General features: G+C 38.3%; 1 protein-coding gene across 1 annotated transcript in view; it reads left to right on the forward strand.

Annotated features, from left to right (window-relative positions):
• dtx1 (deltex 1, E3 ubiquitin ligase) overlaps nt 1-15,121 on the forward strand; it is a 55,024-nt gene extending 39,903 nt beyond the window's left edge. The window contains 6 exon segments of the mRNA XM_036578905.1: nt 2,035-2,096; nt 3,439-3,597; nt 4,299-4,460; nt 7,404-7,493; nt 8,679-8,708; nt 8,710-15,121. Coding sequence (XP_036434798.1) covers nt 2,035-2,096; nt 3,439-3,597; nt 4,299-4,460; nt 7,404-7,493; nt 8,679-8,708; nt 8,710-8,904 — 698 coding nt within the window. The 3' untranslated portion in view covers nt 8,905-15,121.
• Nucleotides 15,122-16,235: the final 1,114 nt, after the last annotated feature.

The following is a 16,235-nucleotide window of genomic DNA, read 5'->3' on the forward strand; positions in this document are numbered from 1 at the left end:
TGCCCGCTTACAACTTAGTTAAGGCTACATTGAATCTTGTAGGATATAATTCAAATCACAGCTCTTGTGATTGCACAGTTGCACTCTTTCATATTGCAATTTTGATTTAAAAATGATTAATCATTCAGCTTTACATCAAATAGCCACAGTCTTACAGCTTCATGTTCAAACGCTTATGTGTCTTAAACAATTTTCAATTGACGCAAATAGCAACAGTTAAATGATTGTTGTAACAAACTCATCAAGTAGACAACAGGCATACTGCATCTCATAAGCTTGAATTATTTTCAGACAAAAAAATCTAGAAACAAGATAAAATATTTGAATGCAGAACAAAGTGCCATGGGCAAAAGGCTGTGCAACTGACTCAGGGCTTACCACTGAGAATGAACTGCAGATTGTTTTTCATGAAGAGTACACTTAGGCTTTCTTGCACAGCACAGCAGTCTGTTCAGCTTCTTGTTCAGGATATTTGAAACAGTGCTAAATACTCTTTTTGCTGTCCCTACTCATACAAGAGTAAGAAAGCCCTCATAACTCTAGCACTAATTTAGTGCCTGATTGCTCTGTGGAATAGGTGCCTCAGTTACACACTTGCAATGAAACCGGATTGTCGCTTGTCCAGCACTCTGCACTTTCCTTGAGTATTTCAGAGTACATTAGGCATTTAGCGTTTCCACAGTTCGGTAGCATTTTGTCAGTTTTGTATTGTCACTTATCGCTAGTTCTGCTAGATTCTGTTACTCACTGTACTCGGTTGGATGATGGATGAAGTTACAATGGTATTTATTTCCCTTACGAGAAAAACAAATAATTGACTGTACATGTAATTCTGAAAAATTAAAATTGCCAGACTGACAAAATGTCATGTAGCAAATTTTGGCTTACTTGTTTGGTGTCATTGATCGGCCCTCGCAATTGGCCAAATTTTGGCGGATCGAATGTTTAGGCTGAAAATGGACGTTTCCGATCTATTTCCGATTAATCTTTACATCTTTAACTTGATTGTTAGTACTTAATGGATCCATTCCTTCTTCCTTTGTCTTTGACCCATTTGTTTAATAAAACAAAGTGCATCACATGTGATCGTTTCAGTGTGTTAAAAATTGCATTGTGTTTTTTGGCAGTAGAATTAAATTAGCTGAATTTACTAAACCTTAGACTAAAACTAAAAAAGAAAAATATTGCTATGCATGACAGTTTACTATGGCTGTATCTGAAACGTAACACAGGAGGGCACCCAGTCATGTCTGAGTTGAATGTTTGTATAAAACACTGCCGGCTGAGGTTCTTATATTCTGCTTTGAAGTCAGCATAGATGTATCCTTCTCTGTCTTATGTATCCCATTCCTTTGCGTCAGTGCTGATGCAGTTAGGACAAAATGGCAGAAAACACCAGCACTGACACAGTGAGGAGAGACACTGGTTTGTGTACAAATACAATGGTTTTTATTTTGGTTACAAAAAGTTCAGTATGCTAGCCTTCTTAAAAGACTTTTTTTTGGGGTAAAAGATACTGTTGTATCTTGGAAACAACATGATGTATCATTCCTTTGAAGGTACCTTCATCACAACACCGCCTTCTAAGGTACTGACCTATGAGATAACACAGGCAGCAAAGCATCGAGACAGCCTCCTTCTGTTTTGGACACTTCACTCACATAAGCCCGGTCAGGACTGGAGTTTTGGGTAATGGTTCGAAGCACAAAATGCTTATTCCTACATAAGGGAAAGAAAAAAACCCCAATGAATTCGGCCCTAATTATTAGCAGTTTAATTGTACAGTAGTACTACCGGTGCAATACACTAACTACAGGTGCGTAAAGTTGTCTTCCTTTTTCTGTGGAAATTTTCACAGATGACGATGCTAAAAAAGTATTTCTCTGAAAAAAGCTTGAGGAGGCAATTCTGAATGTGGAGCATTCACGTTATGAGTGTTTTGGGGCTTTGTGACCTGAATTTAAATGTGTCTTTGTGTGTGCGCTCATGTGTGTGGGCTCATGTGAGCATCTGTACGTGCTGTTTCATCACTAGGCAAAAACCCAGAGGATGTGGTGCGCAGATACACAGAGAAAATCAAAGTGGCTCCAGATGAGGTGAGTGCTGCCCACTCGTTTCCTGTTCAAATCTGAGAAAACTGGCAAAATCTGAGAACACTGACTAATTTCGACCAGGGAAATACACTGTACCCACTTTGGTACTTCGTAAATGGAATGATGTTTAGTTTTAGTTTTACTTTCCCTTAGATTACAGATCAAAATTTCAGGTGGAATGTGTAGACAACAACTCAGGGTAAGAGTTTTAAAGATAAAATGTAAAATGGAATGAAATATGAGGTCAGTTTCATACTCAGATAAATATGAGTATAATAATCCATGACATTATACAATGACTGCATGTTCAAAGTCCCAGAATGCTGCATGCTGTAAGTATTGTCATTTAATATGAAATGTACCACTGTAACCAGATAATACAGTCTTAATGTTATTACTCAGCCACATAATGTGATTTTCTGATGTACTCCACATGGGATAACGACACACACTTATAATTACATATTAACTTGATAGTATATATCAAGTTAACCTTAATATTTCATTTTCACTGATGAGTGTCTTGCTGTTATTTTGTTTTAACCACAAATGTGATCTATAGAGTACAGTATCATACAGTATCATATTTTTCTGGAATATAGATATGCAAACTCATTTGAACATCAGACCTACTCATTTGAGTGTCAAACCTACCTTAGACTTGAAACTGCTGCTTCTGAATTGAAAAAGAAAGTGTTTTACTTGAATGCTCCCTTGATGGGAAATATGTGTAAGAATGGTAACATGGAAATGGTTAGTTCCACCACGTTTCCTCAGTTTTGCACAGTGACCACTTCTAATAGGCATGCAAATTTTTCTTATTAGTTTGGCTTGTTGAGCCTGTAAACTGGGCCCCACTTGGATGTTGACATCTGTACTTCTGTATAAATATTAAGTGTAACTAGTTGGATTGATAGAGCCATTGCTAGGGTATCCCAGGTGGTTGTGCTTGAGGTTCTAGCTTGAAAACTGTGACTTGTGAAATAGATACAATAACAAAAGCGTGTTAGTAATGAGAAGAAGATAACAAAGAACAGGAAGTTGGCTTTGGCAAGCAAGCTTTATAAAACTGAAAAATAGATCAGAAATAGATCAGAAATTAGATCAAATGTACATCTACAGCAATATATTGTGATTAGTTGGAGCTTTATTTTTCCACGGAACAAAACAACACAATGTCTCTTATGTTCTAGAGAATAGATACTGTCATTTACAGGCTCTAAAAGAGCTGAAATGGTACCACTGTCTGTTTCTAAGCTTGTTTAGATGCATTAGATAGCTTTTACTGTGCATTACAGGCACTAATACTGTTTGGCTTGCTGATGTGATTTTGTATTGTGATCAGGACTGTACCATATGCATGGAAAGACTGGTGACGTCATCAGGCTACGAGGGTGTCCTGAGTCACAAAGGCATTAAGCCAGAGCTGGTCGGCAAACTGGGCAAGTGTGGCCACGTGTATCATCTTCTCTGCCTGATAGCCATGTACAGCAATGGCAACAAGGTAAGGGCACACAGATCCCTCACCTGCTATAGTTGCTTATCAGATTAATTGATGTCTTTTTAACATTGAGTCTTTTTGACTCTCTCATAAGTAATAGCTTTATGAAAATAGTAATGCATGTTTTCATTTAAGAAGACAACTATGCTTACTATTCAATTATTTTTTTTTCTTCAGTTGTTTAAATGGCATATTGCTTTACTGGCATGAAAATGTTGTTTTCAAAATTTTCTGTATAGCGAGAACAGTTAGCATGAGTAACAGATGAGTAATAAATATGTGTCAGTTGTTTTTAATTGAAATTTCCAAAATAGAGACCACTTTTGATGTGGTGTCAAGTTTAACCTATAACCTATAACATACTCTACTTCTATCACCTAGAAGCTGTCTGAGAATTATGTGAGCTTTTAATAAATCTCACAAATAAGCCTTTTCTAAGTATTTAATTTATTATTAAACAATAGTAAGTAAAAAGTTTATCAACATAAGAGATAACACTTTGTTAATCCCATTTTGGAATTTAGGTGTTACAGGAGCAACAGAGACAGTTAAATTAAATAAATAAATAAAAAATAAGACTATAGATAAGTTTCAGTACTACTGTACCTCAGGTTAAAAGTTATTTTTCAGTGTTGGGAAAAAAAAAACAAACAAACAGATATTCAACAGAAAATAACACAGATGCCAAATGGTTTTCCTTCCAGGATGGCAGCTTGCAGTGCCCTACATGCAAAGCTATCTATGGAGAGAAGACAGGCACGCAGCCCCCCGGGAAGATGGAGTACCATGTTATTCCCCACAGTTTGCCTGGCTACACTGAATCAAAGACCATACGCATAGTCTATGACATTCCTGCTGGCGTACAGGTATGTGTATGTCAGTGTTGTTAAAAGATAGTTTTGCTGTTTCATTTGTGTTTCGATTGTCTACTTGATTTTCCCATTGGCCTAAATTTAAACCCAGAGAGAAGCTACATAAGAGTGGTAAGTTTCAGTATTAGAGCTAGATGAGGCAAGGTTGTACTGATTGACAATATTTGTGTGATGGGAAACAAAGTTTAAACAAAGTTTGAAAGAGAATTCCATCGATTTTTTACATTTCTGCCTAATTCAGTAGTCAAGATCATTCAAAGGGGTGGTGATAGAAACCAGGGGCCGTGAAGTCTACCATAAAACCTCCAGTGAACCTAGACGCATCTTTTGAGTTATATGTAATCTTTGGGCACTGTTTAGCTGTACAACGCACCTCTTCACCATGAATGTATTAAAAAATACATTTTATGCCAGAACGTTTTTTCACATGTACATTTTACTGACCAGGTCATTTAAAGTGCAAAAAATGTAATACAACTATCAATGTAGACTGTCAAATTATGCTTGATTTTATAATAAAGACCTTTGTAAACATTTTTTAACTCACCTAATGAGCTACCATGCTAAAGGAAACAGCAGCTGGTTTGTGCTTGTGTAGTGCTGGTCTGGTGCTGATATAGCTTGTCACCCTGTGTGGTCATACCGGTTGACCAGCATACCCACATCCAAAACACAACATATGCCGGTTTTGCTGGTGACCAGCTATGCTGGTTGATGCTGTTTTTTCTAGCAGGGCAGCTGTTTGGCAGCCAACAAGTGCTGGATGAGATGCTGAAGAATTGAAAGGAGGTCTGGCTTAGTTCAGTAAGATTAGTTGCATATTTGTTTAGCCTCCAACTGACGGCATAATTAGTTTGGCTTCAAAGCTTCATTTAAACAAAGATCTCTAAGTGTTGAGCACAGAGCGGCAGTTACTTGTTTTCTGTCCTCGAACATCGGACGTGATTTGTTCGTGCAATATTTGAAATGAATTTGATCATTTGTGTAACTGATTATATCTTGCACATAAATCGTGATTTTTCAAATGGCATGGTGTACGCATCTCCCAGAGCAGCTCAAATGGGGTTCAAACATCCGTATCTGAAAGCGCACATCATTCAGTTCCTGAATAAGGTGGTGGAGAAAAAATGGAGAAAGAAGCCCAATCAGTGTCATCATTTGCCCAGTTTGAAAGAGCAAAGTATATCTTCGTCATCTGAAAATATTCTGCCCATTTGTTTGTTTTTGTTGCAACGCAATAAGGCTCATAACTAACTACTGTATTTCTCTTGGTTTTCTTGGTTTTCTCAGTCTGAGAGATGGTGGCTGTTTCACTTGTAGGTGACCCAGCCTCAGAATCTTCCTTTTTGAAAGACCCCGTTTGTAATCCTTTATGCATTAAGCGTGAATTTCATTTGAACGAAAAGAGAAACATTTTTGCTTTGACTTGCACTGAAACGTTAGCATTGTGGTAGACCAATAAATAAATAAATATGATGTTCTGTTTTGCCAATAGCAATTTAAAATAACATTTAATTAAATGTTTATTTATTGTAAAAAACTGTGGCCTGGTGCCTCGGCCCACAGGTTGAAAACCAATGCTTTATACATCTGGTTCCTATTACAGGCGCTGTGAATAATTTTGACTGTTTAAATTTCTCCAGAATGGAGCATTTCATATCAAGTCACTTTAATGACTTTGTTAACATCTTAACAATTTAATAATGCAGAAACTTTGTAAAAATTGGTAAAATCACTCTAACAAGGTATAGGTTGAAAAACAGGGATGCACAAATTGTATAAAATTAAAAAAAAGACAAAAATAGATTTCAGTCTTCTTTCTTAAATCCACTTTGGCCTGAAGATGAATTAAAAAGTAGCCTATGGTGCCCAACTCCTGTCCTGGAGGTCCAGTGTTAGTTAGTTGGCAATTTACCCTCTCAAACACAGCTGGTAACACTTATCTGTTATCTGTCAGGTGTAGTGGGTATGTTTGAGTAGAGAAACCTCCAGACTGTGCTGGACACCAGCCCTTCCGGACTGGAGTTGTGCACCCCTGGTTTAGAGAAAGCCTGTAGAATGCTACACACTTAAAAAAGATGGTTCTTTAATAAAGAAAATTGTTCTGTATAGAAGCATGAACACTCAATGAACCCTCTGCATGTTTAAAGAGTTCTTTGCATCATTAAAGGTTCTTAATTAATGGATTAGTGGATAAGGCGTTTTATATGGTTCTATATAAAACCCTTTTGAAAAGGATTCTTCTATTGTTACAGGCTTGACATCGTAACAATAGAAGAACCCTTTTTGGTGCTCAAAGAGGTTCTTTATAGAACCATCTACAGCATATTCTCCATCAATCTGAAGAACCCTTTAATGATGCAAAGAACCCTTTAATAATGTAAAGGATTCTTTGAGTGTTCACTGTTCTATATAGACCCATTTTCTTTACTAAATAACCCCTGAAAAACCATAAATATTAAAAATGACTGACTATGCGAAGTATTTATTGTGAATGGATTCTAAAGAAGCGTATTAATAGTTTATTGAAGTTGTGTGTGATCATGATCCTAAGTTGTGTTGCATTCCTTTTTTCCTTGTTTTTTTCCCATTCTAATTAGCAGTACGCTCCTTTCTGCTCTTTTTTCAGCAGTGTTTGTAAATATGAAGCAACCCAAACACAGTGCAGTGGCACATGGCTTGGATAGTGAGAAATTTGTTTATGTTTGCTTGTTTACTGTCTCTGTGTCAGAGAAAAAGCCATAAACAGCCTCCTGTAGTTCTAAATAAGACCTCTCTGATAAAGCCACCCGCCGCTGCCGATGAGCCCTCAGGGCATCGTTAGAATTTTCCTCACTGCAGCACGCTAATTAAGGGTGAGAGAGCAAGAGAGACTCAAATGGGCGTGTATGTATGTGTGTTTGTTTATGTTTGGACTCTTGTCTCTTTTTTACTCAGACAACAGAGCATCCTAACCCGGGAAAGAAGTTCACCGCACGGGGTTTCCCACGGCACTGCTACCTACCCGACACCGAGAAAGGCAGGAAGGTGAGATCATGAAGTTATAATCATGTCATGGATGCTTTGACCAGAGTGCTCTTGAAACAGTTCACTCATTCAGTCAACTTCATCGACAGTCGTCTAGGGCTGCCCTTGAGTGAGAATTTTCTTAGACGAAGAAACGTGTAAATAAATGACTCAAAAAGAACTGTATACTAGTTTGCATCTTTAAGTGGAAGCTTTCACCTTGAAACTTTATGCAAAGGTTTTAGGCATGTGAGAAAATGATATCTAGAGCTAGTTGTTCTAGAGCTATCTGGACATTTATTTCTTAAACCTAACACTAGTGTTACAACAAATACAAACAAACAAACAAACAATCCATTGTGTTGGCTTAATCATTTCCAAACCTCTCCTCAAGGAAGCACAGTATTTACCATCCTATACCTAGTTCGGCAAATCAATCCTTCGTTAAATTAAATGAAGTGATGGGATTTTACAAATACATGCAATGGCTGGAGTGTTTTAACTCACATACTGCCAAGATTAATAGCTTTAAACAGTTTTCTTGGCTGCCTAAGACCTCTGTAAAGTACTGTATGTTATTTGACCATGTTTTTATTACCTTATTGAAGCATGGTCAGCCACAGTTTTGCATGACGGTGCCTCACATGCTTGTGTTTTATTGTTACTCTGATTAAACAAATCAATAATAAGCACTTACCCATCCAAATTATGAGCTTACACACTCATTTGAAAAAAAACACCAACAAGAAAGAAAGCTTGCATATTTTATACAGTTATAGAAAACAAAGCACACAGTCAGCACTGGTTCTAACCGCTGAAAGTGATTAAAAATAATTTTTTACTGTTGCCAATGTGGCAGAACGCCTCTAGCAGCAAATTTAAATGCGGCTTCCTTTTTTTTCTTTGTTTCCTGCCATCCTCTCTAAAATAATCAGATTGTAAGTCGCTCTGGATAGGAGTGTCTACCAAGATGTTATAATTGATTCTTTTCTGTATTTATTGTAACAAGTGTTTTTTTCAGAGCACATAAAATCTTTATTCCCACATAAATTGTTTTTTAATTTCTCAGATCCTTTAAACTTTTCCACAGTACTGTGTGTGTTAAGTAAGCATGACTTGATTCACAATAACAACACACAAATCAAATTTAAACGATTTAGAAATTTAAATTTTTAACCATATTTTCTCTCTCTTTCTCTGCCTTAGGTTCTGAAGTTGTTGATCATGGCTTGGGAACAGGCGTCTGATCTTCACCATCGGGACGTCCAGCACTACAGGCGAGTCGGACACAGTGGTTTGGAATGAGATCCACCACAAGACCGAGTTTGGCTCCAACCTTACTGGCCACGGCTATCCTGACCCCAACTATTTGGACAATGTTCTTGTCGAACTGTCAGCGCAGGGCGTGGGAGAGGACAACCTAAAGGACTGAGGAGAAGACTATTGTGAGCTGCAGTGGATCACACACATGCGCACACAACTCATACACACCTTCGACCATTGGAGGAGTTTCTGCCCTTTAGAGTGACCCCTAACCTGAGGTCAAAAGGGACAGATGCCTAAAACTGGCATTTGAAATATAGTAGACAGATGAGTCTGTGTGACGTGTTTGGATAAAGGTAATGCAGTGATGGGTGATGATAACAAAAACGTTATATCTGATTCTCTTTCTGATTGACCGCCAGTCATTATTACCATCTGACACAGAGAAATTGTTTTTTATCTTTATAACTTGAACCAAAAATACTGCAGGAGGCGCTCTTCGTAAGGCCGAGTGAACAACAAACCATTGCATGGGTAGACACTCAGAGGATATTGCAGAGGGTTTCAGACAAGTCAGTGAGTGAGTCGATAGGTCAGTGAATCCCACTGGGCAGCATGGAGGACTGCTGTTTCCATGGTGATTTTTTTGACCCAGGCCTCTGAGGATAGATGTGTGTGTGTACGAGGGTTAAAAAGCTTGCTAACAGAACTGAGCACCACTGTATTTTTCATGCTTGGATGATTTGTTGCGGAGACATTTGAAGCAAAGCTTATGTCTTGTTGATTGATACACTTCGATTGTCAGATATAGGATCTGTTTGTGTATGAGGTACCAGGTTAGATAGTGTTTGTATGTGTGAAACGTGTGCTTTTCCTGATCTTCAGATCAAGATTGCTGGAATCAGAGTGTATAGAGTGCTTTCTTCTGGAACAGTAAGGAGAGTTTTCAAATAAATTCTTTTGAGGTGTTTTCCTGAAACACATTTATTTTTGCTCTTTGTCTCTCTCTCTTTAGCATTGTTCTCCGAATTTGAAGATACACGTGGGAACTCTTTAGTATGTCTCGCAAAACCCCCAGCTCCTCCTAGCTACAAGAGAGAGATTTAGGCTGATAAAGCACAGAGGTGGGCTCAATCTGACCATGCTGGAGCAGATAAATCACGACTCCTTCAACTGTGTGCTTCCCTTCAAGGTTAAACTCATTTGCAGTGACCGGCCCTGCCGTGCCATGGCCCTCACTGAGGAGCACACTCATTATACTGCCCATGGAGACAGTGGAGCCCCGGCCGTGATCCATCATGGCCTGGGAGGAGTGTGAGTGTGTGTATGTTATTGCATTCATAAGCAATTTCCAGTCCTTGAACAAGAGGTTTTTGTGTGTTCCTTGGAGGAATATGTCATTCAGAAGAGATTGTCAGAGATATCTCCTATCAGATGAGAGGTGCCCAGCTAAAACATCGATCACAGAGAACAGTGCTAGCTGTTCAAAAGCATTGCCATGGTCTTGAAGTGAAGTGCAGTATTTCTGCGTAGGCTTTTGGCTATCACAATGTTAAGGTCACTTGTTTAATTATGTATGGAGGCAAAGCTTCGCCTGGAAGCCAGAGTCTGAGACCCCGTTAACACCTGGTTGTTTTGTACATCATTTCATTTTTAGATTTAAATGTGGTTTCTCACTTCAGTAGGCACATTTTACTTAGATATTTTATCAGTGTATTGGAATCTTTGTCTATCAGACATATTCAACAACCAAATCCCCTCCCCTGTTCCTTTAGTCCGGCTCCTTCTTGTAGGGATATGTTGCTTGATACTCTGTGTCAAAACAAGTCTCAAGTTTTCATAGCAGTAGGGCTTCAGAGCCAGGCTTATAATAACACTGATCATGTGACTCCTGACCACAAACCTTCATTATTTCACTCAGGCTTCAAATGCAAGTTGCGTCCGTTCTGCAGTTTTATCATAGACTGAAATGCTGCTAGTTAATTGCATATAAGTTTGATAGGACTTACATCGATAATCGAAACATGCACTGATTATTTGGTCTTAATTTGATTGTCCCCAAACAGCCCCCCCAAAAATAAAAGTCCATCACAAGCCTCAGACTTCAGGGGTTAGTCTTATGATGGCATGAAATTGGTCAATTGGTGATACAAACTTTGATAGGATGAAAAACATAAGAAGAGACCTAGATCACATGTTGGGGGAGGGGGGCATTTTACATCTTGATTCTCTCACAAATAAAATATGCATGTGGTTAAAATCTTATCAGGTTTCAATCCAGATACTAGTGAGGTGAAACAGCCAGGTGTAAACGAGGTCTGAGTGATCATATTTCTCAAGAACGTCTGTAGCTGGAGTTGTGTTTTATCCGTTACTTTGTTGTCTATTTCAGAGGGGACTAGTTGTGTGGATCTTTGTAGGACTCATGATGGTCATATTGTTGCTCACTCGCGTCTGCAATGTTTGCGGATGACACTTTCAAATGCTGTTGAATGCAGAAATCATGGTCTTCCTGATCCCTCAAACACAGCAGCTTTCTTTCAGCAATCATTTGATTCAATAAGTTTGTCTTAGCACTCATGATATATTTTTACAGTGTCTCGTAATGCTTTGATGAAGTACAGATATATATATGAACATATATAAATATATACGTTTTCAAGTGTAAGTATAAACTTAAGCTCAGTTTGATGAAGTGTTTAATTTATTTTTTATACTCATACATGTGACACACAAAAATTCATATGATGTTTAGTAATGTTCAGTACATATGCTTTTTTGTCAAATCTGACAAAGAGTGGATTTGTCAGAAACGTCAGGGACTGTTAAAATTCATAAGGAATGTCTGATATTAGTCCTACCACTGTCGCTATGTTGATGATGTCAGGTCTGTGTGAATTCTTCTATGGTAGCAGTCTGCTAGTGTTGGAAAGGGGGCCTTTAGCAGCATGATATTACCCCCTTACTCCCCATTCCTTTACCTAAACGGGTTGTTTACCTTTTATAACTGCAGGGAAAATTGCCAACATCAGCATCACCTTTGACTTTCAATTTCATGTCGCTGTCTCCACTCAAATCTCAGTTTTATCACTCGTCACATAGGTCTGCTTGAAAACAGAGGTCTCCTTTGTTTTGTACACGGTTTCATTCAAGGACAAACACACAGTCATTGCTTGTTCAGACCTTTTCACACTTATATTTGTCAGTTTGAATTTCAGTTTTTTATATGGGACTGTAATGTGAATTGACATATCCCTTTGATGAGTACTGATTATACATGGCACCTGTGTAGTGAATGACAGCAAAAGAAGCTGTCAAGAATCACTTGACAATCACTATTCATCCAAATGTTCCCTTCATGCAAGCCAGTGTTACAGCAATATGAATCAAGATGAATCACAATAAGTGTGAATAAGACCAATATTTCACTCATGTAGCTTAATGCAGCCTAAAGCGATTTGAACACCCAGCTTTAAAAAAAGAGCTGCATTGCATTAACCCCTCACACAGATATGGGTTATTTGCCTGAGCAGTATTAGAGTATGTTACGTTAGATTCAGCGCTGTATTCATATTGCATGCTATTTAATGTGATTTCATAGATGATGTGCAGAAAGTATGATACGAGGGATTTATACAGTGCAACAGATTAGATGAAAAGAGAAATAAATGTTCTTCTGTACTGAGATATAAGGATCAGAAGAACGTTGCCTTTTATGCAATTCTTTAAATGGAGAAACTATGTTGAAGTAGATGTGTAGTAGTAGTTGTGTGGCTTATGTTTAGCAACGGATTTGACTTCCAGCTTGCTGTCAGGTCACTTTTTAAGGGGGGGTTCTAAGTAGTCTACTCGCGTTAAACCTGATTAGTTTATTTATCACTTGTCCACGTTGTTCATTACAACTTGCACTCTTCGTTCGTAGCCTTTTGACTAAATGCGCAATGTGTTTGTATATTGTGCCACTGTACAGTAATATGATGAACCCATAGAGCTCGTTTGCTGCATGTTGCTGATAATGGGCTCTAAGATGCATCTAAAGATGTCTTTGAGAGATTGAAATTGAGATCCTTCTTAGAATTCCAGTGATTGACTGAGTGCATATGTGGATCAGTATGTGTGAATGTGGATGTTTTCACGGCTCCTGGCTTGGTTTTATAGCGGAATACACTGCAGTCCGCTTCCTGGAGTGAAGCCATACTGGAGCTCAGTGTGATCAGTCAGGTGTGTGTGGACCATATGGCCCTGTAGCACTTGCTGACGACCCTTAAGGCTTTTCACTGAGCCAAAGCCAGGATGCCATCTTTCACACGTCCTGCCGAGATCATCCAAAGCTAATTATTTTATTACTGTGGAGGGAGTTTGTGAGTGAGGCCCAGTTGCAGTTTGAAAATAATCAAGCAAATGAGCTCTCTGAAACGGGTTTAGCAGCAGTGTTAGTTATGGGGTGTAACAGTATGCTCAGCTCGTGATCTGTTTGAACTCATGATACTGGGTTTACAATATGGTATTCTTGCAATATTTTTAACAGTTGGAATGGAGAAAAATGTTGACGATATCCATGAGACTAGAGCTAGGAGTTTGACTTATGACATATGAGCATGCTGTTGTAGGTTAATTTGAATCTTATATTATTTTAAACAAGCTGCTGTGGGTTAAGTTGTTTGCAAGCTTTGGTTTTCAAACAATACAATTGAATTAAATGGTACAATTAGGCCAGAAATGTCCTTTACGTAAGTACGTAGACAGTTTGAGCTATGCAAAAATGGTTTTAAGTGTCAAAAAGCGATTCATAATGCAGTGAAAGCATAATCTGCATTCTGAGCTTTACCATAAGGAGCACTATAATCCATCCATATAATCCATCCATATAATCATATATGTGATAAAGATTTGCATATATATTCCAATATAGCAAGTAAAGCAGCATGTGTTCCTCTACTGTGAACATCTTTAGCGGCTGTTGGAATAACAGTAGATTCTGTGTACAGACACTTTGATTTGTCCTCTATTGCCATCATGACTATTGATTATTTTAACTGCCACAGTAACAAAAGAATGTACATCGAGTTTGAATCGTAGAACTGCATTTCCAATACTTCATTAACATTTGTGTTCACTTGCTTGCGTTGAGCATGTTTCTGGCCTTAGAGTGAACTAAGCAGAAGTGGGAGCTTCTTGGTAGCTGCACTAGGAGATCAAATTAACACCCAGAACAATGATGCCAGGTCAATGAAAACAAATGTTAAATGCCATTGTAGTAATTATTAGAACAGGTCCAGATAATCTGAATACTTGTAAAGATGCCTAGGGAATCTCTTGTAGAAGTGCTTGGTATACCATGGAGGCACGACAAATGATGAATCTCAAAATTGCAAGTATGGTGATTCTTATCCGAGTACCACATGTAAGGCTACGTGCCACGGCTGATTTCAGTTCATTTTTTGCCATCACCAGTATACATTATTAATACATTGTTGCTGCCTGTTCAGTATATTTTGAACTGCAGTAATGAACATCTTTAAAATGATGATTCATTCTGAAGTGTGAATATTCTTGTTTTTAAGGGTGATTTTGAGAGCAAGTATTTTGGTACTTACTTGGGAACATGCTAGCAAGTAGTGGAAGCCCGTTCAATGCTGTTTGGGCCAGCCTGAGTAATAATATCAATATTGATAAATACGTTTGATTATGTCTCATTTTACCTGATATCCTGCTTTGGCTGAATCTCCCTAACAGAATGCAGCTCATACCGCTCATCTGTCTGATGTGCTCTATCACATTTTTGCATACTGATGTATTGTTGCACCCCTAGCTTTGGTGTGTGATTTCAAGGCACAGCGCTAAAAATGTAAAGTGAAAGTAATATGAATTGATTTAGATTAGACGAGTTCTTAGTGCGTTTGTCAAGAATTGTAATAGTTTAAAGAGACAGAATTTTTATATTTCTTTGCTTGAAATTGCTACAGAACTACACAGTTTGGGGTTATTCTTCAAGAATGTTAGCATTGCGAGAGATTGTCTTTGCATCTGTTTTGCATCTCTCGTCCTTTCTTTGCCTTTCCTTTTCTTTGTCTTTCTTTTTGTGCCTCATAGGACAGGTCCATGCTAACTTGATCATTTATTGAAGTGCCCATGTTCTCTCTGTGTGATGATGTCAAAGGTGCATGGAGCTTCTGTGTATTCTTTCATGTCATGAAGGCAAGAGAAAGATGTCTTAACATGTACATTATAATGTAGATCTATTACTGATATCAGGCTACAGTTTAGTAATATTGTTTGATGAAACAATAAAAAGGGCTTTTATAATATGTCTTAACATAACTGTTATGACCTTGTTGCATGTTTGTGTTTCCTGTGAAATAAATGCCGCTTCATAACCAAAGGCAGATTGACCTTTCCCTCTCTTTGTGTTTCCTCTGTCCTTGTTCTTTTCTGTCGACTGATTTGGTCCCCGTTGTTCCATTACACGACTGCTAATGAACTGTAAATAATCTGAGAACACTCAGGTCACAGCAAACTTACCAACACAGAAAAGGCAGTTCTACTGTTCCACAGCCCAGTGCTGGGAGGGGGCTCTATACCCCTCCAGCTGATACTTGGAACCGGGCATGGTGACTTCGGCTTATGCACAGCTGCAACAAAGTTGCACTTGATCCATGAGATTTTTTTTATTGTAGGCCTAAAAGAACCAAAAGATTTACCTTTGCTTTTGATCACAATTATTATGTTTAGATGTAAGCATGGCTGTTTAGTTGTATAAATATATAGGTACTATCATAAATGTGTTTTTTAATAGAAGGTAACAGTCCAACATTGACTGAACAGCAATAGTCTTCATGTGCCTTGCTACCAACAATCTGAAGAATATGTGTATGTGATAAAAGTGTAGGAGGTGCTGTTGTTGATAAATGGGAAACTACCCACTGCTTTCTCTCTCATATTTACTCACATAAGTCACATGAATTCACAAAGGGCTCCTCTCTCTGCTGTACGAAGCCTTTTATTAGGCTAGTAGCTGCTGAAAGTTCCCTAATTGGCCGAGTTCCATTTTTGCTCCCTCTGTCCTCTAGTGTTTTTTATGGTTTTCTCCATCCTCCCCTCTCCAGCGGTGCAGCTATGGGCGACACATGAAGCCAGCGAAGCAGCAGGCTAGAATGAATTATTCTTCTTGATGTTACAACTGATCTTGCTTCAAGAAGACCATGTTTGTCAGTGCCAGTTGTATGCACAATTATTTTTAATAAAGAAAACAAGCATGCAAACAACTGTTGTGTATGTATTGCGTAAAACATGACTCATGTTTGCATTAATGCATTTGCATTAAGGTCCTTATTCGAAGAACAGTTTAGATTGATCCTGGGTATTATCGCATGTGTGTGTGTGTGTGAGAGAGAGAGAGCGAGAGAGAAGAGAGAATTGATCCTTCCCTAGTGATTTGTACAAATTGATTTCCGCTCAATAAGGGACCCAGCACACAAAGAGCTTTTTTGTCAAAACCAA

Source organism: Colossoma macropomum, unplaced genomic scaffold, assembly GCF_904425465.1.
Source record: "Colossoma macropomum unplaced genomic scaffold, Colossoma_macropomum, whole genome shotgun sequence".
NCBI classification, from domain to species: domain Eukaryota; kingdom Metazoa; phylum Chordata; class Actinopteri; order Characiformes; family Serrasalmidae; genus Colossoma; species Colossoma macropomum.